Source organism: Aquila chrysaetos, chromosome 6 (assembly GCF_900496995.4).
Source record: "Aquila chrysaetos chrysaetos chromosome 6, bAquChr1.4, whole genome shotgun sequence".
NCBI lineage: Eukaryota > Metazoa > Chordata > Aves > Accipitriformes > Accipitridae > Aquila > Aquila chrysaetos.
The window spans coordinates 42,582,836-42,592,882 of record NC_044009.1 but is presented as its reverse complement, the minus strand read 5'-3'; the positions used below and the strand labels follow the sequence as shown (position 1 = coordinate 42,592,882).

The window sequence follows — 10,047 nt, the reverse complement described above, 5'->3', positions numbered from 1 at the left end:
CCCTCCGCCGTCCCGGCCCCGGCCCCGGTCCCGGTCCCCCCCTTCCTTCCCGCGCTGTGGGACCCATCCCGCGCCCGGCTCCCCGGGGCCCGGCCCCTCACGATCCCGGCCCCACACGGCCGTGGAGGCCTGGGCGGGAGGTGCGTTCGGGGTCTGCCCGTCCCCCCGGGCAGCGGCCGCGCTTCCCACAGGGAAGCAGAAGCCGGTGGTGCGGGGAGGGTGTGATGTGGCCCGAGGGCTTTCTGCTTCGGCCCTCGGGGTGACTCCCGAAAGGCCGCTTGGTTGCCGGGTTGGTGTATGCAAGGCTAAGGGTTGGCTGGAGCGATCGTCCCTTGCTCTGGTTCCGAGTGAACATCCCTCTGAAAAAGAGGAGCTGAATAAAGCGATCAGCAAGCTCTTGAGTCTTCAGGGCCTCGGGAAGATTGCCGTACGTGTGAAATAAGACTGACCCGGTCTTCTCTGAACAATCGTATTTAATCAAAAAAGCCCAGAAACCGAATCGTTAGTATACTCTATTTATAGGAATGCAAGGACAGAAGATGCACAGTTTGAAGCTACATCTGTAGATGATCATATATACTGCAGTATAGTAATAACAACATGGGACAGCAAGTAATCACCTCACAACAGTACACATGAGTGATTAGACTTACAAAGGAAATATTTACAAACTTACCTTTACAAAACAACATTGTGTGCATACAAAATGAAATTCGCAATAAAACTGAAGGTACATTTAAGGCAGACCAGCAATACACTGAAATAATTAAGGCTGTGGAATTACTTTGCACCTTGAAAATGCTGAGCTGTTAGCAATACTGTTTCTTTTTTCCTCCTTCAGTTGATTGTTGCAAAGATTGAAAAGCATCGATATATTCCAACTGTTTGCTCTTATCTCAGTAAATAAGTCTGAGATTTAAGGGTTTTTTGCACTTTCTATTGCATTTGCCTTCCAAAAGTTACCAGCAAATTGACCTCAGTGGCAGAGCAACGCTGAACAGTTTGGTAGAAAGAGAAGTAAAAGCACCAGCATCAGAAGTTGGACATGAAGGTGATATATGGCTTGAGTAGAGAAGATGTTGGTTTTTCACTAGCTTCATAATAAAGACTACAGTTACAGCGAATATTCAGCATCCTGACGCTATGCTAACACTCACCACTATACAGATCCCAGAACGAGAATTCATCACTTGATGGCAGTGTGCAGCCAGCCTAGTAAAATGGGATTTTATTTTGTTTCCTTGGGAAAGCACCATTTTGTGATGGGACATGAAAGAATGAGCTGGAAAATAAATCCAAGCCCTGTGTTACAGGTGAATCTACCTCAGCAGTGAAAGGAACAGAAACAAAACCAGGTGGTTAGCCCCTGCGCGCTTTAATTATTTGTTAGACCTTTGTATATACAGACTAGCCTTTGCATCTGTCTCTGAAGTTTATGTTATCCCGCGTCACTTGATGCAGTCCCCTCATAGCAAGGGTATTAAAGTATGGTTATATATAGTCAGCTCATAATGTGCAGTTTATTCACAGTATTCGTAACAAAGGCCTAATAGCATTGTCAGAAATGCTAATGAACTCCACTGAAGCCACAGACTTGTACGAGTCAGTTGAGGGCACAGACTTTGTCTCAGCATTAACTTAGTTTAAAAGTAAAATGCTTTTAAAGATAAATTTCACTGAAAAAATAATTTAAAATAAAAAGGCAATAAGGCTAAACAAGGCTTGTTGGTAGAAGTAGGAAGAGAGAAATTTTATAAATTTTAAAGCCTGGATTGTTTTAAATATTAAAGTCTAAAACCCTGGACTGGATGTGTGTCATCCCTGTAGTAATGTGCGTAGTGGGTTTGGCAGCTTGGTGGAGATGTGGGGATCACCCACGGGGCAGTAAGTGCTTCAGACGGCTGATGGGAGCTGACGCTGTTACATGGGCAATCGGATTTCCCATTCGATGGCTAAGAGTGAAACGGCCCAGCCTGGCTGCTCCAAGCAGAGTGGAGAGGGAGAGGCGAGTTAGTTTCTTGTTGCCACGTGCGTTCATTAAATGTAGCTATCTTAAATAATGAGTACCATATGTCACTGTGCCCCATGGGCTCTGTTTCACTGGGGCCCTTGCTGCTGTCTTCCTGCAGGCCCGTCACCCAGCCCAGCGCCGGGGAACACTGTGAGCGAGTCTACTTTGATGTCAGTGCAGGGTAAGAGCACCGTGAGGGCATCTGGAGGCGGTGGGCGTCTGCGTAGTGCCAGTCTGCACCGAGCTTGTGGTGCTCTGTTGCTAGTCTTACTGTTGGTCACTCTAGCTGGTCTGAAGCTGCCGCAGAAGCTAGAGGGTGCAGCTACCATCATGCCTTCACTTGGCCGTCTTGGGAATACCCTGAGTGGTAAAGCTGCAGGTGGAAATCTTCCCTGCTCTCTGGGGAGCTTGTAAAAGCCTAACGGAGCTTTATGAGAAACGGTGAGTTCCCCATGTTTGTTACAGGCATACTTCATGCACAAAAAAATCCGGTAGTGGAGAATGCTGCAAAGGGGGTTGGCTGTGGTGCTTCTCACCGGGTGGGCTCACTCCAGGCCTACTTACTGAGGTTCTGTAATCTCTTTACAACAGAGTTACAGTTTACAACAGAGTTACAGGACCTGGTGGATCTGCAGAGAGGCCACAGGTTGGCTGAAAAAGACCTTGAGAGAGCAAGGTCCAAATACTTCCTCTGTATTTATCATACGGCAGCATTTCGTGTCAACTTGATATTATTCAGGCAAAAGAAATCTTTGAGATAAAATGCAAGAATGCTGATAATCACAAATGTATCTGGCAGCACTAGCAGGGTCAAATTTTCCTGAATGCACTGTAAGAAGAGCAGTGCCCAGGAAGAGGAGTTCTCTAACATGAATATGGAAAAAGCAGAACCATAAAGGAAAGCAACCCCATAACATTCAAAATCTTCAGAGTTCAGCACCTCCAGCTCTCCCTTGACAAGGACTCTCTTTTTTGAATCTAAGCACCAATACCTTAACATGTATCCTCTTTTGGCCTTTTGGGTTTTTTTTTCTCTGTTATTTGATAGCAATGAGAGGCTTAAATATTCCCTTAAACAACCCAGCTTTTTCCCCCTGTGCATCCAAAGTGTCTGCTGTTGCAGTTTGAGATGCAAATGCAGGAGGTAGGAAAATAAAATGCTAAATAACTCCAGATTTCATGTGATACATGAGAATTTGTTTGTATTAATGCCAAGCAGAAAGCCTGTGGCTTAAACTGTACCCACAGGCCTAATAAAAGCTGTGGGTTTTATAAGCCACACTTCCATAAACATTTTTTTAAGGGCAGTACAATCACAGCACAAAGAGCCAGCTTTGACAAATAGGAGGAAGTACAAACAGTCTCCTGTAGCGAGAAAGTACCTGAGGCTGGTGCTAATTAAAGATGCCCCTTGATGACTGCTGTCTGAAGAAGTTTCAGTTCCTAAGAAATCACATACTTCGCACTCTTGCTTAGGACCAGCACTGGTCTTTGCCTAAGAGGTGCTGCTGGATTGCTTAGAAAATCACCTGCTGCATTCCAGAGGGGAACTGAGATACGTTCTAGCTGATCCAGAAGGTTTAGCCTTCTGTGAACACTGTCTCTTTCAAGCCTTTCCACAACTTCCCCCTATATTAGATCTCTCTCCACCAGCCACACAGCCTTATACACCCCTTCTGACTCTGCTCAGGCACCCAGGCTCACCCTTCTGACTGTGGGTCCCCAACCTCAAGGTCTGTCCTTGTATTGCATGCACGCGGTGCTGGATGTTGGGGTTTTTTTGCTGTGCCTCCTTTCTTCTCCACTAGGAAAATACTGACCACTCCAGCATACTGATACAGCAAGCACAAAGAGAAGGGCCAGATCTCCTACCTGCCATGAAACTGAGCTTGGAGGTGGATCGAAAAAAGGGGCTAGCAGAGCCCTGAGAATTTAACAGTACTTGCAGAGTATCTCCACTACCTGCTGGCAAAGACAGCTTTTGCTCCTGCAGATATGTCACAGGCTCACAGTGCAGTTACTTGGATGGTAAATTAAATTTGGCTCTTGCCCTTACAAGAGAGTCTATACTGAGCACACGTGGTCAGATCAAGCCCTTTTCCTTAGGAAAACCTTTGGTAACAACTGACATTTCCCATTACAGGCACGGCAATGGCACTCAGCACCGAGACAAAGTTCTCGCATACCAGGGGAAAAAAAAAAAATCTCTTTGATCATCACCCTACAAGGCTGTAGAGTTTTATGGTGCAGCAGCAGGATGGGGAAGTCCCAGCTGGAGAGGTGTTTCCCCTCCTAGTCCCACTGCTAGAGAGGAAGATTTGGCCAGCCTACAAACTGCTGATTTGTCCCTGCAGACTCCCTGCGTTGGTTATACTTAAGGCTGGCTCCATCACTGTAACATCAATATGATGATGTTGCAACTTGGCTTGCAAGAGAGAAATGTTTTAATTGTGAATATTTTTTATTTTATTACAAATTAGGCTTTGGACATAAAAATATCCTCATGAATGCTTTGGTGATGAGGTGCGAACAGCGGCTGAGAGATATTTACAAGTTTGGAAATGAAACAAATGACATACTTTAAACACTGAAAACGATTTTCAAGCTGTAAGCACAAGGATGAACTCACCACTCCTACTGCACTCTGAAAGGCTTAGATGGACTTTGGGCCAAGCAATTCTGAAGCTAGAAATGGAACAGGATCCTTTATATATATATATATATTTATATATATGATACAATATATGTATTCTGAAAACCTGTGATAGAAAAAATTGTCTTCATCATCATCATCTAGTTTACAGATACTGCAAAAATTGGACACAGCCTTTTCTCAATGCACAGGTTTTGCAAAAGATTTCTGTACAGTGTGTATAAAATGCTTTTAAAAAACCCATCATAGTCCCATTGTGCTTAGTCAAAACCAGCTGTATGCTCCAATGAATTCACTGCCTTAATCGTAGCTCCAAAAGGTACTGCATGTTGACTTGACACAGCCGAAAGCCCAAGGATTAATGGGGGATTTTGGTCTGAGCACTACCATGCAACAAGAGTGTATCTAAGCCATGCCACCACAGAAGCTGATCCAGCAGTGACTACGGCCTGATCTTGCATGTCCTATGCAGGCAAAGTCCCCACTGAAATCATGGCAGACCTGGACATACGGGGTGTGCAAAATCTGTCTGTTAACCTGGAGCAGGCTTGCAATGATTTCAGCAAAACCTGACTTCAGTCCAGTTCTGCAGTACATGCTAAGGTCAGCCTAGTCTCACTCCCCGCCACTATCCTACTCCTAATCTCTCGTACATTTTGAAATCAGTTCAGCAAGATCAAGAGGATTTCTTATAAGGCTGCCTCACAAAGATTAAGGCAACTGCAATTTTGGCTCTTGTTTCCAGTTGGTGTTTGCTTCCCACAGTCCTTTTTTGGCGGTGGATGCAACAATACCATGTGTCCCAAGAGGCACCTGTGGGTCCCAAGGGGAGGGAGCGGGTACCCGCCACCGTTCCCCACTTTGCTTTGGTCCCAAGGAACTGGGCAGGTACTGCCACCTCCGCAATGATTTGTACCCTGCAGTTAGGGAAGCCACGTGAAATGCAAACGCCGAATACGGGACTATGTACAGACAGATCTGCTTTGCGCCTGCTCGCTCCCTGCACCTCGCCTCAGGACCAGCAGTGTAGGACCCCAGGGATGGAGGCATTACGTGCCTGGGTTTAGCCTGCTCATCAGGAAACTCTTGACGCTGGGGACCGGGTGCACGTCGTACTGGTGCCTGCGGCGCTCGATGAAGGAAGCCAAGCGGGAGGTATCCAGTGGGATCTTGGAATAGCTGCCATTGTGCGGTTGCAGCCACGGATGCTGTAAACAAGTGGCTGCTGTTGGCCTTCTCCTGAACTCTTCCTGGAGAATAACGTTGATGAAATCCCTGGCAGCATGACTTACATCGGAGAAGTACTCGGGCGGGAAGCTGAAATCTACTCTGCACACATTGATACAAGTCTCCTCTTTGCTTTCATCCAGGAACGGAGAGACGCCACTTAACATGACGTAGGTGAGGACCCCAATGCTCCAGATATCAGTGCTCAGGGAGACAGGAAGGCCTTGGATAACTTCAGGAGCAGCGAACTCTGGGTTTCCGAGGAGGTGGTGGATGTGGTAATGACCTGTGATCTGAACTGCATCTTCCAAATCAATGATCTTGACACGAGGTACTGGGATTCTTAAGTCAATGAGCAGATTTTCTGGCTGTTGAAAAGATAATAACAAAAACTTAATTATATTATATTTTTGCAAATAAAATGTGTAGATTTCATTTAGGTTTAATAGCCAATCAAAACTTGCTTTTAATCACATGTGCAGGGCACAGATCAGGAGAGTGAATGACAAGGAACCAGCTCACCTGCTGTTTACACTGCTGTAAATTCAGATCAACGCTGAAGTTGCAATGACAACATCCTCTTTTGCACTAGGGCAACACACTGGGATTTTGCACTTTGTCCCAAATACTCATAGTTTATTTTCCCAAACTAATCTCTACAGATTAAGAGCACTGACAGATTTTTAAATTTTCATAAGACTTGTGTATCTCTGATCAGTTTATTTAGATTCCATTTGTTTACATGACAACTGGCTACATAAATGTGCATAACTTGTAGCAGAAATGTTCTTCATGAAGTAAATGCTCAACTTTGCTCCCGCTACCACATATCCTGGGAGGACTCTGGTGCGTGCCATTACTGTTGCTGTCAGTCGACGTGGATGGAGCTGCCAGCGTTCCTTTATAAACACCAGCACACAGTCATGCCTTCCAAGCCAGAGTGCAGCTATATTTCATCCCAGTTGTTTTCCCCTCTGTTTTACCAACTCTTTCAGTATTTAAGGTCTCTCTTTCTCTCAGTTGAAGATGCTGAGCATTGCCTATACACTCCGCTCTGGGGACTTAACATGGATTTTGCTTCCTTTGTTGGCTCTGAGATGATTTCTGAATTTACTACTTGCACCCTCTCTAGACTCACATTTCTGTCCTATAGCCTCTCACCCTCATGCATATTTTATTGCTGCCTCATGGCTATATATATAAAGCAAAGTTCACTACAGTGCTGTTCAAATCTCTCCGCTCTTCTCTTGTGCAGTCTGCATCGACAAAATCAACACGTTCATGAGCAGGCTCATGGGACAAGACAGTCCATGGCTAGGCCTGCTGTCACTACCAATGCATGTCCTGCTTCCCACTTAGCAACAGAAAGTACTTTATTTAGCATCCCTCATTCAGGAGAACTGTAAATAGGTCACAGAAAATTGGCTTCCCACCTTGTTTCTGGGAAGTATGTTATGATCGAATAGAGAATTCAGTGCAGTTTCTTACCTCCAAGTGATACCTACTTTTTGACAGGTCCTATAAATACAGCAGAAAATACAAACTATCTTACTGACAGAAACCAGGATGATTTAGCCTTTTGGGACTAACGCTTACATAAGGTATTGTACAAAAGGAATCTTTTTTTTTGTTGTAGTGGTAGTAGGCAGCAGAAGAATGAAAGCATCACTTCATCTGACATGCCTGGGGGTTGGAGAATTGAGAAGAGACCTCCTTGGAGCTGCATTGTCCACTATACAAGAACGTTAAATTCATGTCTCATTCTCCATTTTTAATTGGCATTTAAGTCTAAAAAAAATCATAGATTATCTGACATCACTGGCAACCATCATCAATGTTGCAGATCACAAAACTCAAAACACTTGATCATAACTTCAATCGCTAATTCTCTGTCATCCAAGACAACTAGGATGTTGGTGAGGAGAGCAGTACAATGCCGAATCCAGGACAGTACAGTGCCTCCTGCCATGTGCGCTAACAAAAGGAGGTACGAGCTGTGCTAATCTAACTGAGCGTGACATTAGAGAACGCCTGAATTTCTCTGCAATGCAGCTCGTTCTTCCTCTGAACCTCTCCCTGGGTGTATTTCCCACCCAGTTCCCCTCGCAGGCTCTGCAGCACAATGCAGCGTGCTGCTTTCCTTTGCCCCTGCCAGCCCTCCCCACCTCCTGCTCCCCTGCACCCTCCCCTCCCCTTGTTTCGGGCTCTCCGCGGATGTGAGGGAGACATGCGTTCCTTCTGGCCTGCCCTGAGCTGCCTGGGCACAAGCCAGCTCTGCTCAGGAAGCTTGGTAGCTGAGTTGGTACAGGTGTGAGCCCAAAGCATACCCCGTGGATTTATCTAATTCCCCTTTGGTCAGGTGCTAGTGACATCTCACTCTTGTCTCAGACATACTCCTTCTCCTTCATTAAATGCAGAAAGCCCTTGAGAACAAACCAGTGAATCAAGGAAATAGGCGCATCTCTTCTCTGAAGGAAGAAAAAGACCTTGAACTGCAGGTCAGGAAGTCCTTTCTCTGGTCTATAGGTCTGAAAGATAGTGCTTGTCCATTCCGTGATCATCTCTTTGGGTACAGACTGCACCTCCTCCCTGTCTGTACAGCTGGGAGCTCTCTGTGCCAGGGCACTAAATAATATAGCATCATTCTCTTTTCTTCCTACCTTTATGTCTAAGTGAGCCACTCTGCAATTGTGAAGGTACTGCAAGGCTTCCATTGTGTCTCTTATATAGAAAGCGACTTTTTCCTCCATAAGTTCATCATGGTTCATTAGATAATCTAAGAGACGACCGTCATCCATCCTACAAACAAATCAAACCCTGCACATGAAAGATCACATGGTATATCTAGGAACAGTTAATATTTGACAACAAAATTGCAATGGAAATTTTGTGACCTAAAAATGGAGGAAACTAAAATGCAAGATCTGACGAGTATTTAATGATATCTCAAGATACTGCAGGCCATGAAAGCAGTATAATGATTAATCCTCAGTTGTTATCTCTGGTCCTTGAAAAATTTAGCAACAGTCTCAAAGTAAACTCATTTGCTTAAGGATGGATTCAATAGATGGGGGCAATTCCTTTGAAAACAGATCCTCTTAATTATTTGGATTCATCTATTTATTTATAGAGCTGGTTGCATAATGCAGAAAAAAAATCACTGACATTTTCAGCTGGTAATATGTTCTGTGGGAAAACTAACCCAATAAAAGTTTTCCACCTAGTTTTATTTATCTGTATAAATAAACAAGCAAATAGCCCAAATATACTTTGTTGGATATAGTGTAACAAAGAAGCATTTTGGATTCTGGTTGCTACATCTCCTTATAGGGGCAAGCCTAGCTGCTACACAGCTCTTTCCACCAAGAAGTATTAGAACAATGTAGGCTTCAATTTAGCTGAAACACATTTACTCAAATATAAAAAGTGGACAAAACTGCCCAAATAAATCTGATGCTATTCAGTGGGACAAACTAACTGCTGATAAAATTACCCAAGCTTCACCAGAGTAGAAAGCAGTTTTATTTGTCCCTCTGAATCTTATTTACTGTAAAGAAAAGGCAGTGGAAGCTCTGCAGAAAATGGCTATTTCATCTGACATCACAATCAATAAAAAACAGGTGACAAAATCTTTGCCCTGCTGAAGTCAGGGTGAATTTTATCCTTGGCTTTAATAGGGCTCTGATTCCTACCCAGACACTTGAATTCAAGCTCCATGTACTTACAGTTCCAAAACTAAGATGTAAGAAGTAGGAGACTCGTAGGTATCATGGATAGTGATGTACTGAGGATGCTGTAAGTGCTGTAACAAAGCTGCTTCGTGTGCTGCCTGCTCTTTCTTTTTCATTTTTTTACTAATGAATTTTACAGCAACGTCTTTCCGGGTGGCTTTGTGAACGCATTTTTTTACTATGGAGAATCGACCCCTGAAATAAAAAAAACCCATAGAATAATGAAGGGGCCTCATGAATAAATCATGCCTAGTTTTCAGTGCAATAACAGACTGATTTTCAAAGTGTTGTTTGTTTCAGCGCATTAATATTTCACAAGGAATCAGATTTAACAGGTTTTTCATAACCTTTTCCAAAAAAGAGCCTCCATCTCTTACCCTGGGTGTAGAGATTCTTTGGGGATTAGCAAACACTGAGAGCAAACG

The 10,047-nt window shown here is 44.3% G+C and overlaps 1 protein-coding gene across 11 annotated transcripts in view; it reads right to left on the bottom strand.

Annotated features, from left to right (window-relative positions):
* Positions 1-455: 455 nt before the first annotated feature.
* KALRN (kalirin RhoGEF kinase) overlaps positions 456-10,047 on the bottom strand; it is a 532,819-nt gene continuing 523,227 nt past the window's right edge. For all 11 annotated transcript variants that reach the window (XM_030018367.2, XM_041124232.1, XM_041124233.1 and 8 more), the window contains 3 exons: positions 9,617-9,817; positions 8,552-8,690; positions 456-6,259 (listed from right to left, as the gene is read on the bottom strand). In XM_030018367.2, the coding sequence (XP_029874227.2) occupies positions 5,714-6,259; positions 8,552-8,690; positions 9,617-9,817 (886 nt within the window). In that variant the 3' untranslated portion in view covers positions 456-5,713. The remainder of the gene's footprint in view (positions 6,260-8,551; positions 8,691-9,616; positions 9,818-10,047) is intronic.